Source organism: Scardinius erythrophthalmus (genome assembly GCF_964197995.2).
Source record: "Scardinius erythrophthalmus genome assembly, chromosome: 17".
Classification (NCBI taxonomy): domain Eukaryota; kingdom Metazoa; phylum Chordata; class Actinopteri; order Cypriniformes; family Leuciscidae; genus Scardinius; species Scardinius erythrophthalmus.
The window spans coordinates 22,822,135-22,846,017 of NC_138237.1; the positions used below are offsets into that span (position 1 = coordinate 22,822,135).

Here is a 23,883-nt window from a genome sequence, read left to right on the forward strand (position 1 = left end):
TAAACGTATGAAGAAAAAAAGATACTGTTCCCTGACCGGGAATCGAACCCGGGCCGCGGCGGTGAGAGCGCCGAATCCTAACCACTAGACCACCAGGGACATGCATTAACATTTGAACAATGTGATAAATGTAGATTCCTATGAAATACCAGCGTGCTTTTTCAAATAATATTTAGCCGGTCTTAATTAGTTAATTAGTTTATTTTTATTTAGTTACCGTCTTTAATATATATATATACTTTTATTAACATATTTGGGAAATAGCGTGAGCGTAGATCAAAGTTTTATAACTGATATGTGCTTTTAGACTGAGAAAATGTTTTGTGATTCCAAGATAGACTTTAATCAAATCTGAAGGCTTGCACTTTGTGGACTGAAAAATTACACAGGTGTCTTCGAAATCCTGTGAGGCATTTATGAAATGGCAGCTGGCAAGCTTATCGTCAGTACATTCATTGTGTGGTGCCAAATTACTTTAGAGAAACGTTTTAGTATCAGAAGTGTACCCCAAAACTTAAATAAGACATGAAAAAAGAAACCAAATCGATAAGTTATAGTATGATATAGTATAGTTAATGTCAAGTGGCAATATAACCACAAGACCTCGTGGCGCAACGGTAGCGCGTCTGACTCCAGATCAGAAGGTTGCGTGTTCAAATCACGTCGGGGTCAATATTTTTTTCTTTCCTCAATGCGATAACAATTAAGATTCGCTAATAAAACCTAGTAAAGTCCTGTAAATGTGATTTTCATTACACCACATAACAATAATCTCACACACGTACACACAGGTTTTCTTTAGAAACCAACTTTTAATAAATACATGGTTTTTATGTAACAAAAAGTATGTTACAACAACACGCATCAAAAAGTGATAAGACATACTGGTTATGTTACTGGACTTTTATTGTGAAAGAAAGTTGAGGACTGAGTTTTCATCCACAGCAGAGATCATGTATGAAGTCCTTTAATCCTTGTCCTACACCCATCAAACTAATTGTAAAGAACTTTTGACAAGACTCCTACCTTTCGGCACAACCATTAGGCTACTCTGACCTGCAGATACCCACACTTGCATATTTGGAACACATTTGTCAAGTTGGCAATTCATAAATTCATAATAAAAAGCCTACAACAAAATTAGATTACCTTTAAAAGCTTGTGAAACATGTCTAAACTTCCATTATAATCCTGCAGTCAAAGAGAAAAAAAAACGTAAAAAAAAGTGGTAGTTCTGTGCAACTGTTGACTTCCTCTTTCAACAAGCATCGTTTCCTGTGTGATATTCAGACACATTTGGAAAACATTTGCCACGACACGCATGCATTAACACGTACAAAATAATAAAAAGACAACAACCACAATACAGTCATTAGAGACTGACAACATTAGCAACATCATAGCATCTACAAAACATCTAAATTGAATTTAATTGAAAAATGACTTACAATACATCCTAACTTGGTTTTAGAACATTTTATCACTTTATGAAACTCTCGCCATAAGAAACAGTGGTGCTTGTGGCTTCGTTCTGTACATGTTGTTAATTCAAGTAGAGGCTTTGCATGCTCATAAATGCACAATGTTTATTGCTTCCAAGTATTCACAGGTTGTATCCACAGAGGACCTTTTAATTTTGGATTGACTTCACAATTGACTTTGTATTGTTCAGAAATAACAGATCAGGCTTGTTGTAATTTGGCGGGTTGGCCAGGGGGTCATAACCTAAACGACTTAACATTGGGGCAAGGCTGGCCATATCATTCACCACATCAGCAGGGATCTTGCCCACCCATTTAAACAGAGCATCCGTGTTCACTGGCTTGACGACTTGATCAGTTGACAGTTCCACTCTGTAAGAGAAACAGGAATAAAAGAGACAATGAACAATCACATAGTTTTAGAAATATGGCGGACAAGGCCTAAGTGCTTGCCTAAGACATCATGAAAATAAAATAATCTGCCCTCTAGAGGTTAAGTGCTAAGACTTTGAAAATGTTTGCTGGTCAAACAAACACCCTATTTACCCCTAATCCATTTGTTTTACCCATCGTATTACAATGTAGTGGCATATTTACATAGAGAACACTAAATCTAGCTCTTGACTAGGAAACGTAAACCTGCATGTCTGACCCATTGTCTGGAAAAGCCGTAGATGTGAAAAGAAATGGTGAATTAAAATATTGACGGGTGTCAGACTCAAATAGAACGAATAGAAATAGAACGTTTTTTTCCTTCTTTTACTTACATTTTTTTTAAGTATATATCAGTATCAAAGACAGAGCCCCGCACATAACATGTGGGGAAAAAATATATTGCGGCCAAGAATTAGTTCCTATGTTTTAGGTAAATTGTGTCTTCACTTTAAGGCTGGAATACACTATTTTTTTACTTTTGCCCAGATTTATAGTCAGGAGGAGTCAACACAATCTGCCTGCAGATTTTCTAGCTTCAGACTATGATTCTTTGTAGTCGGAGGATATCAAACACGTTTCATATTTTGAGCTGGTTTTAGAACACTTATTGTTTTAATTTGTCATGCACCTCCTAGCAATGATGAGGGACATATGTCTGTGTGAGTTTGCGGTGTTCAGAACAACTTGTAGTGTGTGATTCTCAGTTATTTAGTGCATGATGTCCACATGTTAAAAATCATGTACCCAGTTTCACAGACAAGGCTCAAGCTAGTCCCAGACTAAAATGCATGTTTGAGCCGTTTTAACTAAAAGCAACTTGCACTGACATATCTTAAAGGTGCCATAGAATGGAAAACTGTATTTAACTTGGCATAGTCGAATAGTAAGAGTTCTGTACATGGAACTGACATACCGTAAGCCTCAAACACCATTGTTTCCTCCTTTATATGCAAATCTCATGTTTGCAAAAGACCACTGAAAAACGGGCCAACCCCAACATAACGTTGCAGTCAGGATCATTAATATTTACGCCCCAAATTTGCATATACCAGCTCTTGTTCTAGGCCAGGCAGTATTAACATGGACCTGCACAGCCGAAACATCAGAAGTTCTGCAGGTATTGTGAAAAAGCAAACAATAGCCAAAATGGCAGATCATGGATATAAATGTTATGTTCCAGGCTGTGCAGGGGACGTGAGCACTTTTCATACCCTTCCCACAGAACAGAACTGTCAATAGGCATGGTTGACGTTTATCTACAGCAGGATATCGCACCATTTTAATTCAAAGTTGTTAAGTTAGAAAAACTGTCAGTGGTGAATTGGTCAGAGCAAACTGAGACAATATCAAGCAAGTATGATTATTTAGCTCGTTTGTATTTCAGAGTACATCACAGCTCCTGCGTACAAATCTGTGAAACAGCCAATCAGAGCAGATTGTAGATATCAGAGAACAATTTAAAATATTGTATCAATGCATTCTATGGCACCTTTAAACGGACAGTATGGGATTTTTCACCACTAGGGGTCGCTAACCTATTTACAATAACAAAGGCGTAGTTTGATGACGCAACATTTGCTAAGAATTATGGATCTTGTCGTCAACGTCAAGCAGACCGATCTAATAATGTTTATGGATGAGTGAATACATCGATGTTTTTATCATGACTGTGATATGAAGCAGTTCGGGATTGCTAAGAGACAGCTATCAGCTCCACACACGACGCGAGTCCCATGGATATAAAAGGAATATGGACATTTCATTCTACCGAACTACACGCAGAATTACTACTCACAGGTCAGTTTATTAGACAAATTAAACTTGTGAGGTAACGCAGCGCTGTTTCACTTGGTCTAACATTACACTATCACACTAAACTGCATTTAAATGTGTTTAAATGTATGTGTTAGTTTGTCTGTATGAGACTAGCAGTAAACTAGATCAACATTAGAATAACATACAGATCATATTCTGACATTTTATCATTGTTGAACAATAAAACATTGATTAGTTTTATGTAAATGTGCTCACCTATTTAATAAAGTACATGTAGGAGCGGTCGAAGTCTCGGACGTGGAGCTCTCGTTTATATACTGTCTATGGGAGCTCTAGGCATCTCGAAAACACCGCGCTGATATTGATTCTCGTTTTAGTTCTCCTTTTTTATCCAAAGTCTGCTTGCCATGGTCCATAATGTTTAAACGAAACAACAACAGCGTGCAAATAGACATTGCGAACTACAATGGTGGTCACGTCAGTCGCTTTGGTTACTATCAGAGGGCTCTGGTTCATAGCTCTGGTTGCTATAGCAGTACGAGCGGAAACCAGGGACAACGCGGATATGACGCCATTGACGGCGACAAAACAGAAATAAAGAAACGGGACATTTCTAGAATTAAATTACAAATTTCTCCTGGTTTGAAAGTACATATTGTTATTACATATTGTGCCGGGTATTGTTAAAAATGTTATGAAAGGTTAAATTGATCCACTTCAAATGTTGACTACTATATATCAGTGCCATTGTTTTATCTCAAGTAAACACCAGTAATGTTTTTTTGTAAGGCACGTTCATAAAAAGCTACTTAAATGTCCTAATTAAAATAAGGCCTAATCTGTGAAACCAGTCCAGTGTTTTACTTTGAATTATTTAGACAAAATATTTTAATACAGGCTATATATTGTTGTTTATCACCATGCATGTGAATGCAACAAAAATCGCTTAAAAGTGTGACAGCAAATATATCAAAGCACCAAACTCACTCACTTTGACAGTGAAATTCCACCAGCTTTCCCAATAAACTGTTCGTGGTGCAGCACAGCGGTGTCCCACGGCAGATCCAGGAACTGAAGAAGCTTGCGTATCACCCGCTCAGGGTTCAGCACCAGCTGCTCGTAGTGCACGGGCAGACAGTTGCCATCAGCAGCAGCCAGGCACTGGTCATACATCACCTCCACTGCCCGGTTCCACTTCACCAAACAGTCCCGGTAACTCGTCAAGTCAAATCCAGTGATAGTCACCTTGCGGGAAATCATAGAGTGTACAGTGGCCCTGCCATCGCGAAGCATAAGAATAAACTTCGCTTTTGGGAAGAGCTTGGAGAGGTAGGTGAGGGACTTCAGAGCAAACGGGTCCTTATTGCAGAGCCTCGGAGCGGGCTCGCCGTGCCCCACTATGATCTCCAACAGGAAGGCACGGACAGCTGAGTCCAGGACCTCATCGGTGACACCAGCCTCGTTGAGACGGAGCCGCTCACGTGCCGAGTGACTCCAGGTGGCCTGCATGGCTAACAGCCGGGGGATGACCCGGGTCTCCTCTCCGCACCGAACAAGAGAGTGGGCGTCCAAGATAGCACGCATTAGTGTGGTGCCGCTCCGAGGTACTCCACCAATGAAAATGAGAGGGGTTTCCTCATTGTACTCCTCAGGGAGTTGTAACGGATCACTGAGGTTTCTGCCAGCGTGTAGGTTTACTGCCCACCCGTGCGGAGCCACGCGAGAACGGGCATTTGGACAATCTATCGTGCTGAGGCCAAGATAAAATACTGTGATGGAGCTGATGACCCCGCAGATCAGGAGAATGTTGCATGTTTGTTTTCTCATGACTTATAGTTAGGGGAGAATGTGGTTTGTGGTTATAAAAAGCAGAACGAGACCTGCAAAATTGGTAAAACAGAAGGGGGAAAAAGGTCAGGAGGGATTTTGGAAAGACAGAGTGAATGCTTTCCAGAAAGGGTCACGGTGAAAGAATGTAGCATAGGTAAAAGTTAATGGGGGAGGGAAGAGATGTGCAATTTTTTTTTTCCAGCCAGCAGCTCTTCAGGCTCTTGCTTGGGGCTTCAATAAATTTAGACTTGGTAAGTCAAGCCTTATGTTCTCTGTCAGCACCATTGTGCCTGTAGAAAGGAGAAAGAAACGCTTTTAAAAACAGATTTTGCCAGGTCTGTTTCAGCATTGGCTACTTTTGTGCGTCTCACGTTACATTAAATGTCACATCTAATTCCATTACAGTACAACATTACCGTAATGGTATTAGACAATTAGAGTTAGCCAATTTGTAACTCAAGAACTAAGCTTGAAATGCAAGCCTAAACACGACAAAGGAAAATGTAACTAGAAAAACAATAAAAAAATCTGTGAAAAGAATGGTGTGTTTATCTTGACAATCTTTTAGGTTCCATGTGTAGTTTAAGATTGTGAAGTTATCCAGGTCAAAGCAGACCAATCTCATACAGTGGTTCCCAACCTTTTAGACTCAATATTCAAAAGTATATGCTGTAATGATGACAACACGACTTCTTCACTAACAGAAACGACCATTGATAGATCGAAATATTTTTTTTTGAGTTAACAAATTAAAATAAGAAATAATTTGTAAGTTTAGATGTTGTTCATCCTGATTTTTAATGGTTCACCAGAACCAGTCTACTAGAATATCCAGTTTCCCCTTTGCATGCATGAACAGGTATGGTTTGGTTACACTGCTACCACCATGTGTGTAGGTCACCCTTCTTTCCTTCCTTTGTTTTGAGAGGTGTCTACAGCACCTTTTATAAATGTGAACATGAAACTTTGGCAAAACATGCACGCTAACACCTATAAACCCCAACACATCCTGTTGTGGGCAGCATCAGTGGTTGCTTTGAGTTGCGATGCATGTTTCCCAAATAACACACATGCACATGAAACTTACACCTGATAGTTGATCTTAAACGGATTCATCATTAACCAAATGAGAGCAAATGCAGTAAATAAAATGTGAGTAAATAAGTAAAATACAACTAAATGCCAAATAAATCAATAAAAAAAATCATGATTCATCAATAACTTTCATGCTAAAATGGAAAAATTTATTTAATTTATGGAAAAATTTAGGAACTGAAGCCACATGCAAATGGCACATATTCTGGGTGGCCTCTTACGTGATAAGATTACATTTCATACATAGAAATTTAAATGGAAAATAAAGCCCTGATATAGAGATGTTTGGGGCGTGCTTTATGCAAATTTCTAACCTCAGGCATAGATAGTTGCTTAATGTGCCTATTAATAATCTACTCAATTATTATTTAGAAATGACGGTTCTCAAACAGGTTTCCCTTGAACTCTTTATCTGTCTCTCATTCATTGGTTTAACAAACAGGTAGTCCCGCCCCAGACTCACGCCAATAGTTGATCACACTCATTTAAAAAAAAAAAGAAAAAAGAAAAAGTTGTTATGATAGTGCCACACGTACAACGTACGGATAACGTTTGTTCCGGCATATTAAAAAATAATTTTAACAGGAAAAGGTATTTAAAATCGCTTTAAACAGTGCATTTTCTCGCTACTTTGGTTGTTGTCTTGTGGTCTTCATTCAAGAGAGACTGCATGCGTCTGAAAACGCATTCTACCTAAGCGCATTTTTGGGGTATCACACCAGGATTCGAATTCGCCAAGCGTTGCAGACCGAATATGTTCAGTGATTCAGATCGTTGCCGAGTAATTTGAGGGAAACGTGACCGCGCGTACTGCAATAATGCAACAAGTCGACAGAGCAGTTACAATATGTGTAGTCGGTTCGTTCGATCATGATTCATGACCGTGTATAGTTGAAACAAAGCTGAACGTTTTTCACTTGAATAAATGTGATATGCATACGTTTGCTCATAATTATAGCTGATTTCGCTTGGATGTATTAGCTGTGACACGAAGACGTTTAAAATGGTCGTAAGGGAAATCGGAGACAATCTAACTTACCCGAGATCAAAGTTATTCTTCAGCACGATTGACTGGCGGCCTGCAACAAGGAAACTATGTGTGAAACACTCACGACACGTACAAAAACACCCCTCAAAACAACTCTTAGTTTAAATAGTTCAAGAGCGTGATGCGTCTTACCGTACAGAAAGTGCAACTCCTCGAATCCTTCATTCTCCAGAATCACGTCTCTGATTAAATGCAGACGTAAAGATCGTGTAAACGGAGCTATTGCTCTGACGTTAAGAGATAGTCTTTCACCGCGAGCACATTTCTCATGAATCTTTTTTCTGTCTATATGTGAGGATTCACTGTCAGACGATTTCAATTTAAGAGAAATCCTGAATTAAGCAGAGGTTTTAAATCCATACCAGTTACCACAGCGCTATTGAGGAACTCTCAAATTTCATTGGTTACAGCAAACGTCTATGCTTTTCTACCAATCAGATGCTTTTCATTGGCTTTCTCTATGACATTGCTTTCATAAATCAAGTTCCTGTCGAATATACATCAGTCTCTTTTCTCCTCAGAAGAATTGTCAATGAGAATGTTTTTAATCAATAAAACCATCAATATGTCAGATTTATTAGAACATAACGACTTGCAACTTCAGTGTTTTCATCCTGTTTGTGGAGGGCTGACATGAGAAAACGTCTATGTCTAGACAAATTACAAAAGTTTCACATTAAACAACTTTATGGATAAAAGTCTTGTTATAAGAGCTCAGTAGACACTTGCAGTCACACACTGACATCTCATATTCACACAGGCCAATAGAGCCAGTTTGACAAATGATAAACAGCCAGGTTTGCTTGGTTCAATCACTCTCAGCTCACACCTTTAAATGGTCAATGAAGATAATACAATATAATTAAATACCAAATTAGAGAAGCATTACAGGAAGGATTTTATATAGGAAGTGAGATTGTCTTGACTCCAGAAGATTATACTTCCCCTCTGAACAAAGATCAATGCAACTAGAAATGGATTTGAAAAGCTAATGCTGACAAAATTATAATGTACTTGTACAATATATACATTGGGTTAAATAAATACACAATTTATAGACATCACTTTTTGCCCTAAATGTACCCATCTATGGCTGACATGTTTTCATTAATATAATGTTATAAAGAGAATACATTTTATATATACTATTAATTATATGATTAAGATTAACAGTATATACTGAAGTATTAGCACTGTCAACAAATCTGAAGTCAGTTTCTTGTGTGTTTGGGATTGAAAGCATGTAAAAAAGAAAAGAAAAAAGAAATCATTGTGTTTCCAGGGTTGATGCTACTGGTCCGTCTCCATCACAGGGTCAGCAGATGCATCGCCTTCTTGCTGGGGGTCACCAGGCAGGATGTCTGTGACTTTCTGTATAAGTTCATCAATCTGTTCTTCTGTTAGTCTTTCCTCACTCTCTTCTACCATCTGTGTAAGGTTAGGTCATATATAGGTTATACATATAACATCCAGCGCTGGCCATTCATTAAATAGTCTTTTCTCCATACAATCTGTTCTATTAGTTTATTACAGGGGCACAGATAAATCATAGGGCTTCAGGATACCAGATTAATAATTTTTTCCTTGTAATAATATTAATAATAATACTCCTAATCAGTGTTGGGTGTAATGCATTACTAAGTAATTAATTACTGTAATTTAATTACTTTTCCCTTGAAAAGTAAAGTAAGGGATAACTTAATTTTTCTGTAATTTAATTAGTTACTTCTACAGTTAATTCCATATTAAACAAGTGGATTTGACAAATATTTAACATCTACTGTTAAAACATTTGTTTTTAATGTAACCTTTAAATACTTTGTCAGTTCAAGAATAATTTATGCAATTTTATTTAATTTATTTAAAAGAATTAAAAGAGCAGTTTCACGTCTATCCTTGTATTGTTCAACTGGTTGAGGTTGACCTGGGATTTAGAAAGTTATTAGTAATAAGTAATGCAATACTTTTTAGAGAGAATAATTGATACAGTAATCTAATTACACTGTTGAAGTAATAATTAGTAGATAGTAATTACTTTTTAGAGCATCTTGCGTAACACTGCTCATACTATTATGTAATATTCCACAGAATTTTGTGTCAAGGACGAATAAATTCTGTTTATCTGAAAATACATTTACATTTACTACTTCAATTTCATTTTTTTTTGTTATATTCTTGTATGCTTATTTAAGTTTAACTTCTAATCAACTATGTGAATATTTGCTTATACACTATCGTACAAAAATGCGGGGTCGATAAGATTCGTTTTTTAAAGTCTCATGCTGAACAAGGCTGCATTTATTTGATCAAAAACACAGTAAAACAGTTATATTTTGAAATACTACAATTTGACATGACAGCAGGTATTACTTCAGTCCACAGTGTCACATAGTTCTTTGGTGCATAGTTCAAAGGAACAGCATCTATTTAAAATAGATATTACTTGTTTTGTTACATATTTGTAACAAATATTGTCATTTTTTGTTTAAATTAATGTTAAATTTCAGTCCTTGCTGAATAAAAGTATTCCTTTCAACAAAATAATTAACTGTTCCCAAACATTTGAATGGCATTGCACATTCTCAGTATTTCTCAAGAAATTGGAAATGATGTAAAAAAGGAGGAAGGTTATGAAAGAGTCTCACCAGCTGAATCTCAACAGCAGTCTGGGGTCTGTGGTTAAGGAGCTGCAGCTTTTCAGCTCTTTAAACAGGAACAGAAAAAGAAACAGTAGTCAACTCTTGGCTAAAAAAAAAGCAGGTTCACTCATTATCAAGTGCAAAAAGGCAACGCAGGCGAGTACTGTAGTCTCACACATCACATGACACAAATCAAACTCAGAGTTACAAAGTGGTTGTAATACACGGTATTTCATGTGAAACAGGTCTATACATTTTTTCCCATACAAAAAAAGTCTAAAGCAATTGTTTAAAAAGAAGAAACAAACTAACTTAGTAAGCTTGTGAGGCAGCATGGCAGTGAGGAACTCCTTCACAGTCTCTGGTTTCTGATGAACACATGGCGTCTTGGAGAGGTACTTCAGGGTCTGTTGAGGCATATACATCACATGTTAAAGGGCATGAGCGAGCAACCCTTTTTTAAGATTTTGAAGAAAACAATCTCATAAAGATGGAAATATAAATATCATCTTTGCTCTAAGTCACATCAAAGACAAGCACCTCATACATGATGGTGTTTAGATTCTGCTGCCCGGTGCTGTGCTTATTTTTAACCATCTCCTTTCTTTTTTCTTTCAGGTCTGTCAGCAGCTGATAGACCTGGTGGAGTAAAGGGCATTTGTACAGCCAGGAACAAAAACTGCATGCATGCATTTTTGATAACACACATCTTTAAATGTACAACACACAAGTGGGTCCAAATTGAATCTAAAAAGGTTAAATGCATACTGACCTCGTAATTGCTCAGCATTGCAGCATTGGCATCCCTCCTACAAAACAAAATGTTTAAATTAGGATTAACTTGTGTTAAATTACCTAAAAGTATTTTAACAGCAGCTATAATAGACTATATAATAAAAGAAGTTAACTGCGAGTTTTTAACTGACAATTCTGACTCTTTATCTCGCAATTCCGAGTTTATGTCTCACAATTGTGACTTTTTCTGATTGCAATTTCGAGTTTATATCTCACGATTGCAATACCTTTTCTATTCTTTTTTTTATTCCGTGGCAAAAAAACAAGCTTCAACACTTTGGAGCACTGCAACAAACACCATTTCATTTTGTGCATTTGAAATTGATGCATGTATGTGAGCAGTGGGACTGCACTCTCTTTACTATATAAAAAAATATTTACACTGGACACTCCTGCCCTAAACACTATTTATTGACCAAGTTTGTCCTGGAGGGCCACTGTCCTGCAGAGTTTAGCTCCAACTTGCCTCAACACACTCTGGAAGTTTCTAGTATGTTGTATTCTGGTTTGTGTGTTTAATTGGGGTTGGAACTAAACTTTGCAGGACAGTGGCTCAGGCTCTCCAGGAGCAGGATTGGACACCCCTGGTTTAGGAAGTTCAGATGGTGACAGGAACTGGGCTGTTTTTTTTTTTTTGGTGAACTCCATCAAGTGGATCGAGTTTAATAGTATAACACTGATCGTTAGTAGACAACATTTTGTCACGATAACTGTTTTAACATTCCTTTTACAACGAATACTCAAAATCTTTTTTTTTTAAAAAAAAAGAGTTTTACTTCACTTGGATTAGTAGTTTGTGTTGATGTCTATGTTGACTATTTGTTGCGAGTTTCCCGAATTTATCACGATATTAAAGCCCTATACAATCCGGCCATATTCAACACGTAAGTTACTATGAAGACTATACAGTCTTTACACACAAATTATTTTTCATTAATTATTGGTGACTATATATTGTTTTTCAAACAGATTAGCTAGTTAGAACAGCTCATAATCAAGTTTATCCGAGAGTTATTATGGCTGGAACTACTGTGAGTTTAAAGCCAACAACAGTGACCACCACGTGGGCCGCATATAATCGACAGTTCATTATAAATCTGGAAAATTTATTTACTCATCAGAGCGCCAGATACTATTGTTTTCAACAAAAGACCAACTATTATATGGTTTGAGTTTGACTTCAAACGTGTAGAAGTAAATGAGACCGCTTACACTTCCATCTTGCTTTCCTTGTTGGTTCGACAACTAAAAACGACCCGGCGAGAAAACGAAGTTTCCTGTTAAACGTTCCTACCCAGTTGTCATGTTTACATTTGTTTATAGGCTTAAGTATTACTGTACCTATTAGCCTAATGTTTAAAAAAACAAATTTTGACGAGATTTTAATACAAATCTGACTATAACATTCCCCCGGGCAACAAAATAAATCCATTAAAAGCTCAAAATTCAAACCCCTCAATAAATCACGGATATTACTCGGTTTTGAAATGTTGTGGAAGCAATTCTAGAAAAATATTGATTAAAAATGTAATATCTTTAAGTCTCAACATATATGGTGTAGGTCAATGCAAATAAATAATTCAAATCAAGGGTTAGAGAAGGTGCTGTTTCCTGTTTTTTAAAATGTATACGTTTGAAAGTTATTAAGCATAAAGGAAAATGAACACTTTAATTTGTTTATTTATATATATATATATATATATATATATATATATATATATATATATATATATATATATATATATATATATATATATATATATATATATATATATATATATATATATATTAGATTCATTTTATCTTCTCGGTTAAATGACACAGGTGCGTAGCGCCATCCACCGGTTCTTCAGGCTAAATGACAGCTCCCGAAAAATGACGCTTAATTTTGGTTGGTTCGCGAGCACCTCATTTACATATAATGGGCGGGGCTTTCGCCTTCCCAAAATAAATGAGGAAGAAATGTATGTTGCAAACTGTTGGATGTACAGGCACGCCTCTTACAGTAATTCATTCTTATGAATCGTTGAAAGCATTCGACGCTGAATTGGGCCTTCGGTTATCCGACATTTCCTCTATCTGTTTTAATAATATGCTTTAGTTTTCCGTTTGTTCATCGCACATAAAGACTGCTTGAGAGAGACTGTTACAATGGCAAGTTCAGAGGTAAAGATCGCTCATCTCTATAAAGATTAGTGCGTTTATTGTCTGTCACAGGCTTTTCAAACCTGCCATGTTTTACCGTAATGTTTCTGTTCTTTATTTTGTGTTGAACAGGGAAATAAACTATGGGGTGGTCGTTTTGTGGGAAACACCGACCCTATAATGGAAAAGTTCAATGCGTCAATCGCGTACGACCAGCGTATGTGGGAAGCTGATATTAAAGGGAGTAAAGCATATGTCAAAGCCTTACAGAAAGCAGGTTTGGTCACCCAAAACGAGATGGATAAGATTCTTACAGGCCTTGGCAAGGTGATTATACCATTTACCACACATACAACCTGACTCATAAACCTGTCTGCTTGCTTCCAGGTTGTATGTGTGTTCTTTTACAGTCATCTTTTTCATGAAACCTCAAGTGCCCCAGTGCACCTGTAAATATTTACCAGGATACTGTACCATAGTCCATTCCCCCTTTGACACCAAAGCTTAATAGATCACAGACAAAAATATGCCCTGACACAGACATCTCCATGTGCACACAACAATAGCCATGTGACAATGCTGCTGATGATGCCAATTGTAAACTTCACCAAAGCTACAGTCATTCAACGTGGCATTTTGTTCTCACAACATAACAACAACCAGCCAACTGGGGCTTGTTGTCACACGTTTCAAAGTGACTGTTCACCCGAAAATGAAAATTTTGTCATCATCTAATTAACCCATAAGTTGTTCCAAACCTGTATGATTTTCTTTCTTCTGTTGAACACAAAATAAGATATTTTGAAGAATGTTGGTAACCAGACAGTTGATGGCACCCATTGACTTTCATAGTAGGAAAAAAATACTATGGAAGTCAATAGCTGCCGTCAACTGACTGGTTACTTAACCATATCCTCTTTTGTGGTCAACAGAAGAAAGAAAATCATACAGGTTTGATGACAAAATTAGTAATTTTTGGGTGAACTATCCCTTTAATGCAGCGAATATTTCATTTTTGAATACCAGTTTCTGTATAGGTGCATTACATTACAAAAAAGCTATTGTAAATTTCCACTGTTATTGACCAGGAAAAAAGATTCATCATGTGAACATGGCCCGGTATTTACATAGTTAACAGTATAGTTAAACAGTATTACAGCACAATTCTGAAAGGTAATGTACACAAATATTAACCTACAATTACTGTAAATAATGTACTTTATAAATTTAAAACGCATAATAAGTGACAACTTACACTGATAAAAATGTAATCTATTATTGTTTAGCAACCTTTCAGAGGAAATCTATATAGTTCTCGCTATATAATACATACATTTTATTCAAATTATTTTTCCTCAGAAGTAAGCTATGAATATGAAGGTTCAAGACTTCTGATTCATTAGCCACTCTAAGTAAATAACTAGAAGTACATTATTTACGCTATAAAACTGTTTATAATAAACTAAAATAATATGATAAAAAAGACCAGTTTGCAATATGTAGCAGCACTGTTTTTGTACATCTAAAATAACTTAAAGTGGATGACACCGGAAGCCTCACACATTCAATTAAAAAATGTCCTCACCCTCTATAAAATAAAAAATAAAGTGGATATTTTACCCTTGAAGTTGAAAATATTTGTATTTTAGTTTGGAGGATAAAAAAAATCACAAAAATATTCTAATTTAATACAGAATTTGAAACCAGGGCACAACAGCTAGATAAATAATATTTTTTTTTAATTCAAAAGCTACTGAGATATAGCATTGTGCTTCCAACTAGTATTGTGTTTCCCCTATATGGCTGTAAATATATATTGTAAATTTCAAATCAAAAAGAATTATCAGACATTTTACTTCAGTGTCATTGACTGTTCACAGATATTTATGAATGTCTTCATCAGGTTTTTGATGAGTGGTCCAAAGGCGAGTTCAAGATCAAACCAGGAGACGAGGATATTCACACAGCCAATGAACGCAGGCTGAAGGTCTGCGTATTATGAAAATAACATTTGTATTATGAAAAGAACATATGTATTATGAACATATGTATTATTTCATATGTATTATGAAAAGAACATTAACTGATTTTTTGGTTCCTATAATATTAATGTCTTTTTCCTTTTAAAGGAATTTATTGGTGATCCAGCTGGAAAGCTTCACACAGGCAGGAGCAGGAATGATCAGGTTTGGCTTGGACCGAATTTGGTCACATGATATTTCCTCTATAGGCATGGCTTTGACTGAAGAGTTTTCATTTGTTGGATATAGGTTGCAACAGATATGCGGCTCTGGCTACGGGACGCTATTGCCACTCTGAAAGGACTGGCTTTGCAGCTCATCAACACTATGGTGGAAAGAGCTGCAGCGTAAGAATGCTCAATAATCTAGATACCTGTAGAGATCTGACTAATGTACAATAACCAAACACACACATCACAAACTATCCTCCTTTGTCCAATCAGAGAGATTGACATCCTATGCCCTGGATACACTCACATGCAGAGGGCCCAGCCAATCAGATGGAGTCACTGGATTCTCAGGTTCATTTCAAAGAAGAATTCAGTCTTAAAGGGATAGTAGGCCCAAAAACTGACAATTCTGTCATCATTTACTCACCTTCAAGTTGTTCCAAACGTGTATGCATTTCTTTTTTGTGCTGAACACAAAAGAAGATATTTTGAAGAATATGGGTAACCAGTGGGTAACAGTTAATGGGCCCCATTGACTTCCATAGTATGGGGAAAAACGTGAAGTGGTTTGTAACAACTTGAGGGTGAATAAATGATGCAGATGCACTATCCCTTTAATTATTTTCTACTCAAGGCAAAGCTACAGTGAAGTGTCAAGACCTTCATCCTGTTGATACATATGTTTGGTCACAATTGTTCAATCGTTTCTCGCAGTCATGCAGTAGCGCTAAGCAGGGATGTTGAGCGGCTGGACGACATCAGAAAACGTGTTAATGTGATGCCCTTAGGAAGGTTAGTTTTGGGTATATACATTACTGTAATACTGTACAGTAAGTGTCTTAAGTAAGTATCTTATGCTCACCAAGGCTGCATTATTTGATCAAATATGATCAAATATGTGGATTTGGTTCTCAAGAAACATTTCTTATTATTATCAATGTTAAAAAAACAGTTGTGCTGCTTTATATTTTTGTGGAAACTGTGAGACATTTTTGTCAGGATTCTTTGATGAATAGAACGTTCAAAAGACCAGCATTTATTTGAAATACAAAACTTTTGTAACCTTATAAATGTATTTCATTTTTAATGCATCCTTGCTGAGCAAAAGCTCTTTCAAACAAAAATCTGCTGAACGCTTATGTACATACTTCACACGTTCATTGTCTTAAATATATCTTTTTTAGATACATTGAAATATGATTTATATATTTGCCTTGCAGTGGAGCAATTGCTGGGAATCCCTTCAACATTGATCGAGAACTTCTTCGTCAAGGTTGACTTAGTTTTATGAATTTGCTTTCCTGTTATTTACTTTCCTTTTTCATATTAAATATTAATGTGAGTGTATTTATGAATTTGCTTTCCTGTTATTTACTTACCTTTTTCATATTAAATATTAATGTGAGTTTATTTCTTTTCCCATATATTTAATGATTCGTGAAGTATGTTTCTGTGATGTATGTTTGTGTATACAGGACAAACTTGTCACCTGATTTATAATCTGATTTCTAAAAAAAATTTATTACTCCCCAGAACTAAATTTTGACATGATCAGCATTAACAGCATGGACGCTACTGGACAAAGGGATTTTGTTGGTATGTATAATCATGCTTCAAAAATCATCTAAGAGTATGATAAGTAACATATATCATTGTAATAAAAGGGATAGTTCACCCAAAAATGAAAATTCTGTCATCATTTACTGACCCTCATGTCATTCCAAACCTGTATAACTTTCATTTATCTGTGGAACATAAAAGAAGATATATTTAAAAAAAAAAAAACTTTTTGGTCCACACAATTGAAGTCAATGGTCACCAAAACTTTGGTTAGACACATTCTTCAAAATATCTTTTTATGTTCGACAGAAGAAAGAAAGTCCTACAGATTTAGAACAACATGAGATGGCAGAATTTTCATTTTTGGGCGAGCTATCCCTTTAACTGTGTGTATGTGTATGCTTTTGGACAGTGGAGTTTCTCTTCTGGGGATCAATGTGTCTCACACACCTCAGCAAGATGGCAGAGGATCTGATTTTGTACAGTACCAAGGAATTCTCCTTTGTCACACTGAGTGATGCATACAGGTGAGGACAGCACATGATCCATAACGGGAAGTGATAGCAGTGGGTTAATTTTGAGAATAGAATAAAATAATAGGTCCCACTTTATATATAAAGTGGCTTTAAGTACTATGTACTTACATGTACTTACATTGAAATTAATAATTTGATACAATGTACTTATTGTGTAACTACATGTTTTTACATTGTACTTACATTTTAAAAATTCCTGCATGTAATTACAGCTGTAATTAATTTATGTAATTACATTTGTAATTACACAGTTGACCCTTCCCTTACACCTTAAACCTACCCAATCCACTACACCTGTCCCTAACCTTACCCGTATCACACCTCAATAGCAGCAAAAGTGTTTTACAATACAACATGAACACAATAAGTACATTGTACTTATTTTTTGATGTAAGTACATAGTACTTAACACCACTTAATATAAAGTGGGACCAAATAATAATAATTAAAAACTACACTCATCTGGCTGTGCATACGGCCATGATGGTTCGCTCTTGGCTGATGGTTCGAGTCTGACCTGGGTCATTTTCTAATCCCATTTCGGTCTGTGCTTTATTGTGCAGCCAATGAATGCAAAAAATGTTTCTTGAACAGCACATCAGCATTTTCAAATGATTTCTGAACGATCATGTAAAACAGAAAAGTAATGATGCTAAAAAATTCAAATAGTAAACAGTACTTACTTTAAATAGTAATAATATTGTGAAATAACTGTAACTGTTTTCTATTTTAATGTATTTTAATTCAAGTGTATTTTTAAAATATTTTCAGGACTGTTTTTACGTTTTTTTTGCAACCTTGGTGAACATAAAATACTTCTTTCAAAAGCATTAAATAATCTCACCATTCAGACCACAGATTTAAATGTGACTGAAAAGTGCAAAGCCTCTTTTTGTTTTATTAACCTAACATTTTGCCTAGTGGTTTGAACCCAAGAATGTGTCGTGTAGGACCCATGATAACCCGTAATGTCACAGCAGACAGAGATCATTCATTTGAAGCCCTTGGGTTAACGGCATTTCTCCTTACATGTTCTGTGTTATTTTTACCCCACTTGCCACGTATGCACATTTTCATCATGAAACTCTAGGAGCTGCTGGCTTGTGCTTTAGGCAGAATTGCAAATTAATCGGTCTTGATTCAGATGACTTTTATGGTGCAGTTGCAAAGAAATGTCAGTGAGTACACATGTTCGTGTTCCTGCCATTACACACTTTCCGTTGTTGGGACGAATCTATTTTCTTCTCATACTATAATTCTTTATGGCCTGTGAAATGTTCGGTCTGTTAACATTAACTGATTTATCTTTATTAACCGCAAGCTGGTACTGACCTTAGTTAACAAGTAAATGCTTGCTGAAAAAGAATTATTACCTATTTATTAACACCAAAACCATGTTAGGGAAAGCTGACCATCTGCCACGGAATGCAGGTTTCAAATGGGTTGTCTTAATTGGTGGATGGCACTCAACAGAGTTTAGTTTAGAACTTTAGTTTAGTTTAAAAAGTGCTTTTAAAATACATTTCTACGACCACAAGTGCAGCCCAAAGAACACCAAACAAAGACAATACAAACTAATAAGATAAAAGACTAATATTCACTTCTCTCCTGGGTCAGACTCAAAAGCCAAGATGTAAAAGTGCTTCTTCAAAGTATTCAAAGTAGGGGCAGAGCGGATGGAGAGCGGTATGGTCCGGCTATCAAAAAGAAACGATCTCCTTTTCGCTTCAGTTGGGACCGCGGTACCTGAAACAAAAAAACCTGATCTCAAATTCTTTACTGGCTGGTGTAGAATAACAAGATTTAACAGATAAGAGGGAGCGAGACCAGTTCAAATAATAAAAAAAAATTAATAGGGCCTTGAAGTCGATCCAATATCTGAAAGGTAACCATTGAAGGGAGTGATATCTGAAAGGTAACCATTGTTAAAATATGAGTGATTCTGTCCCTCTTTCTCATACCGGTCAATATTCTACCAGCAGCATTTTGAACCAGCTGCAATCGATTCATCAGTGCCTGGGAGAGTCCTAAATACACAACATTACAAGAGTCCAGTCTGGATGATATAAAAGATCTCCAGATCTCTAGATGAAAGGATAGATTTTATCTTAGCAATTAACCTTAGTAGTGTGGTAGTGTTTACCACAGCCTTAACTTGTCTTGCTAAATTCAACTCTGAATTAAAAAATATACCCAGATTTTTTGCATATGGGTGACATTTCTAGACAGTCACTGTAAAAAAAAAAATCATGATTTATCACAACATTTTTTTGTTTTGTCAAATCAACTTAATTTGATAATTTATGTGGCTCAGATAACATAATATTTTGAGTTTCTGTTGATTAAACCAATCGCCTTCATTGTATCAACTCAATTTTTTAATTTCATTGAACTTACAATTTTAAAGCAGCCAGGTTACTTTAAGTTAAACCAACAATAATTTTTTACAGTGTATGATGAAGAGAGCAGGCTTTCGAGTAACAGGTAACCACAGGAAAGGTAGAAGAAGCCCGTGAGTTTAGGAAATGGTCCTCAATAGGGATGCGTCTGCATCAGTCCGTGGTAGAAAGAAGGAAATCAAGAAGGGCTTGACGATCATAAGTGTAGAAGTGTTTTAACGCAAACAACCATATCACCCATGACAATGCATATAAAACAATTGACATAAGGCAAAACCGATGGCAAGCCAGCAAACATCCCGGCGTCAAGTGGCCTTGGTACTCAGATACTGTGAACATGAGCTGGCTGATGTGTACTGAGGGATTCAGCCCACTTCAGCTTTGTGTGTGTGTCTAGTGTGTGTTGTTAATCAGATCTATTGTGTTTATGCTTGTGTGCAGCACTGGGAGCAGTTTAATGCCTCAGAAGAAGAACGCAGACAGCCTGGAGCTCATTCGCAGCAAAGCAGGACGAGTGTTTGGCAGAGTAAGATACAACACTGACTAATGAAGCCAACACGAGGCACGAATACTGGCCTACAGAGATCATGTCATTAAAATAACCGCCCTTATGATTAAGGTCAATCTTTGGGAAATGTAATAATTAGTACTAGGGCTGTCAATTTAATGTTATTATTAATTTAGGGATGCATGATATAATGGTACCTTACTGGTTATTGGATAATGGATATGCAATAGTGCGTGCTTATTTCTCCTATTTTAAAAATAAGACGCTGTCATCTAACTCTCACTTATTCTTTAAAAACATGAATAATTTAAAAACACTGTTAGATTTTCTTTAAAAATACCTGCATGGAATTACAACTGTAATGATTTTCTGTATTTACATCTAAAATTATACTGTTGAACCTTCCCTTACACCATAACCTACCCTTAAACCTAACCATACCAGTAACCCTGACCCTAACCTTACCCGTATCCCACCTCAATAGCAGCTTAAGTGTTTTGCAATACAATATGAACACAATAAGTACATTTTTTATCTAAGTACATGGTAGTTATGGACACCTAATATAAGTTGTGACCAATTATTCATTTTTCATACTGCACATTATAATGTTGTGATGCCTAAATTCACTTTAAATGGGATCATATTTAATAAAACGGATAAAAACACAGTTTAATATTGGAATTTTATCGTTATTGGCCAAAACATAAAATTAATTTTAACCTTATCGGCCAGAATTTTCATAAGTGCATCCCTAGATTAATCTGAAGAAAATATATTTATTATTACATATTAACACTCAAATTTACAGTTAACAATTTGTACATCAAAAAACGTCAGTCTTTATCTAATTTAAATTTCATTGTAATACAGTTTGCAGGGTTTCTGATGACTCTCAAAGGCTTACCCAGCACATACAACAAAGACCTACAGGTATGTCCATAACAGGCAGAGAATGTGATTATATTGCTTTCAACTGTCCTCTGATTATATGTTTTATCACTGCAGGAGGATAAGGAGGCCATGTTCGACACATACGATACAGTATTCGCTGTGCTGCAGGTGGCTACAGGTGTCATCTCAACTCTAAAGGTAAGAGACGGGTTATACTACAAGTAAATGTGGCTTTGTCATGGACAGTGGCAATCAAGAACAAAACTGTTACCTTGGTTAAATTGCCAGTAGGTGACATGATGGATAAGATGCAAATGTGTTGGGCATGTATCCATTGTCAGTCTGCAATTTGAGCAACGTAACAAATTGTTGTTTTATTTCCTGAGTGGTAGATCTTAAGCACTCGTACTTTTCCATTCCTCAGGTCAACCAAATAACGATGGAAGCGGCCCTCAGCCCAGATATGCTGGCCACTGATCTTGCCTACCACCTGGTCAGAAAGGGAGTGAGTCCATCAATTCATCTACTTGTAGTTTATAGCTTTTGTGTTTCAACTGAGCTGAATGAAATCTGATATATATACATGTATATTAAAGATGCCTTTCAGAGAGGCCCACAGTTGTGCTGGAAAAGCCGTCTATATTGCAGAGACTAAGAAAGTCAGTCTGTCTGAACTCACTGTAGAGGACCTTCAAACCGTCAGGTCAGCAGGCACATTAAAACAATAATGGCATATTGAAGTATATGAAATGTTTTTATTTTTATTCTTTATTTATTTGTTTCTCTCTTTCTCTCCAGCCCTTTGTTTGACAAAGACGTTTCTTCAGTGTGGGACTACATCAGAAGCGTTGAACAGTACAGCGCACCCGGTGGCACGGCAAGGAGTAGCATCACGGCTCAAATCGAGCACTTTAGAACCTGGTTACAGGCACAAAAACAGTAACCATAGTCTCAAGGTCAGCAGTAGGTGATGAATTCAGAGATGAATTTGGCATGTTATGCCTGCTATTATCTCGTGTCATCACAGATTCAGTTGAAGTCAGGGGTTTACCTGTGTGTTACATTTAAGGAAAGTTTCATTGGTTCAGAATAAGGGTTTTACATGACAAAACGTGTACAATGAAATATAGTTACATTTGAATAAATATTTTGTGCAGTCACTTCATTTGAAGTTTTATTAACATCTTTTAAAACATACATAATGTCCTAACACTCCACATGCCCTGCATATGCGCATTAATTGTTTAATTAGCAAATTATAGCTGTATGAAGCACTCAATTTACAGATTTTTCCAGGAAACTTCTGAGAATGAAAAAAAAAGGCATTTCCAGGCCTGGAAAATCATGAAAATGTTGAAATTTACCCAGTGAATTCATCCTAGTGGAGGTTTAGAAAGCTTCAAACGAGCCACATTCACATCCAAGTGGTTTTGTTTAGTATTTTTGAAGACTTTATTTGTACAATGACAACCCAAACCCCCTTAAAAATACTTCAAATGCAGTAATCATGAACAGTCAAGTCATGGAATACAAGGAGGAATCCTGAATTTTATTGAAGTCGGATAAAGCTGCCACATTTAAAGGAGAATGAGAGTAGACATGAAAAGAGGTACGAGTGAAACAATTAATAGTTGTGAACAAATAATAACAAAATAATAATGTTGTCAGGTTTCACAGCCTTAGCATGGTGGCAATGATCCATTCCAGTAACTTCAGCTCAGTGCTTGAAAGATTGATTTAGCTGTACTTAAGTTGGATACAGAACATCCTGTGTTAAAAGAGACGTGTTCTCTACCATTCAGTGAAAACACCTTTGTTGTCCAAAAACACAAAAGAGGCACAGAAACAGGGTGATTAGGTTGGGCAGGACCACACAGACTGTGAGATTTCACAGATGTGTAAACAACTCGTCCATTCAGATTCTGCACAGGACGGAATATTCCAATCATTGGTTTTTCTGTTGCGAATAACAGCTGTTTATATATTGACGTCAGCTAAAGTAGAAAAAGAAAGATGGGCAAAAGGATCAGTACATTTGAATTAAAATCTGCCACTAGTGAACTCAACCTTTCCAATTAACTTCAATTATATTCTTAATTGAGATCTCCTACAGTTGTACTCAAAATTATTCAACCCCATTGCAAATCATGTTTATTGATAAAATGAGAATGCAATGAATAAATCAAACAAAAGTAATTGAAATAGCTCAACATAAAAACATGTTTTAAGTGGTTTTCTCAAATTCAGCTGAAAACTTTTTAATGACTTCTGCAACTCATCAATGGCAAGAATATGACAAAAGAATCAAAAGAATGACCCAAAAAGTTAAGAGAAGATTTCATTCACAAACAAGGAACAGGGTGCAAAAAGATAGCAAAGGCACTAAATGTTCCTAGAGACACCGTTGGAAGCATAGTTTGCAAGTTCAACGTTATTTTGATCATTTTTTAACCACAAAAAAGTTACAGACTGCTTTAAAAGATCAGTGGTTACACTACCTGAACGGGGCAGAAAAAGGAAGCTATCAAATGCTGCAACCAGATTTTTGAGA

General features: G+C 36.3%; 4 protein-coding genes across 6 annotated transcripts in view; 1 reads left to right on the plus strand and 3 right to left on the minus strand.

Annotated features, from left to right (window-relative positions):
• Nucleotides 1-800: 800 nt before the first annotated feature.
• On the minus strand, nt 801-8,184 carry tpst1l (tyrosylprotein sulfotransferase 1, like). Of its 2 annotated transcripts, XM_081390002.1 has the most exons (4): nt 7,798-8,184; nt 7,657-7,696; nt 4,684-5,812; nt 801-1,853 (listed from the first exon to the last, which is right to left on the minus strand). In XM_081390002.1, exons 3-4 carry the CDS (start codon nt 5,517-5,519, stop codon nt 1,631-1,633), a joined length of 1,059 nt encoding a protein of 352 aa, XP_081246128.1. In that variant the 5' UTR covers nt 5,520-5,812; nt 7,657-7,696; nt 7,798-8,184; the 3' UTR covers nt 801-1,630. The 2 variants fall into 2 exon arrangements, with proteins under 2 accessions (XP_081246128.1, XP_081246129.1); XM_081390003.1 differs by lacking the exon at nt 7,657-7,696 and having other exon boundaries at nt 7,798-8,086.
• Nucleotides 3,244-22,968, plus strand: asl (argininosuccinate lyase). Of its 2 annotated transcripts, none has more exons than XM_081390001.1 (16): nt 3,244-3,713; nt 13,377-13,571; nt 15,148-15,231; nt 15,374-15,430; nt 15,515-15,612; nt 15,709-15,786; nt 16,150-16,227; nt 16,656-16,708; nt 16,969-17,031; nt 17,408-17,522; nt 20,372-20,456; nt 21,312-21,371; nt 21,447-21,530; nt 21,757-21,837; nt 21,929-22,035; nt 22,131-22,968. In XM_081390001.1, the coding sequence occupies exons 2-16, from the start codon at nt 13,425-13,427 to the stop codon at nt 22,273-22,275; spliced, it is 1,335 nt and encodes a 444-aa protein (XP_081246127.1). In that variant the 5' UTR covers nt 3,244-3,713; nt 13,377-13,424; the 3' UTR covers nt 22,276-22,968. The 2 variants fall into 2 exon arrangements, with proteins under 2 accessions (XP_081246127.1, XP_081246126.1); XM_081390000.1 differs by lacking the exon at nt 3,244-3,713 and adding an exon at nt 13,014-13,265.
• On the minus strand, nt 8,147-12,402 carry crcp (calcitonin gene-related peptide-receptor component protein). The gene is made up of 6 exons (XM_081390004.1): nt 12,312-12,402; nt 11,077-11,113; nt 10,845-10,943; nt 10,617-10,711; nt 10,311-10,368; nt 8,147-9,093 (listed from the first exon to the last, which is right to left on the minus strand). Exons 1-6 carry the CDS (start codon nt 12,317-12,319, stop codon nt 8,956-8,958), a joined length of 435 nt encoding a protein of 144 aa, XP_081246130.1. The 5' UTR covers nt 12,320-12,402; the 3' UTR covers nt 8,147-8,955.
• A 59-nt stretch (nt 22,969-23,027) lies between the features above and the next one.
• ca4c (carbonic anhydrase IV c) overlaps nt 23,028-23,883 on the minus strand; it is a gene marked incomplete at its 5' end in the record, with an annotated part of 5,092 nt that continues 4,236 nt past the window's right edge. The window contains 3 exon segments of the mRNA XM_081391477.1: nt 23,028-23,202; nt 23,204-23,326; nt 23,799-23,830. Of these exon segments, the coding sequence (XP_081247603.1) occupies nt 23,131-23,202; nt 23,204-23,326; nt 23,799-23,830 (227 nt within the window). The 3' untranslated portion in view covers nt 23,028-23,130.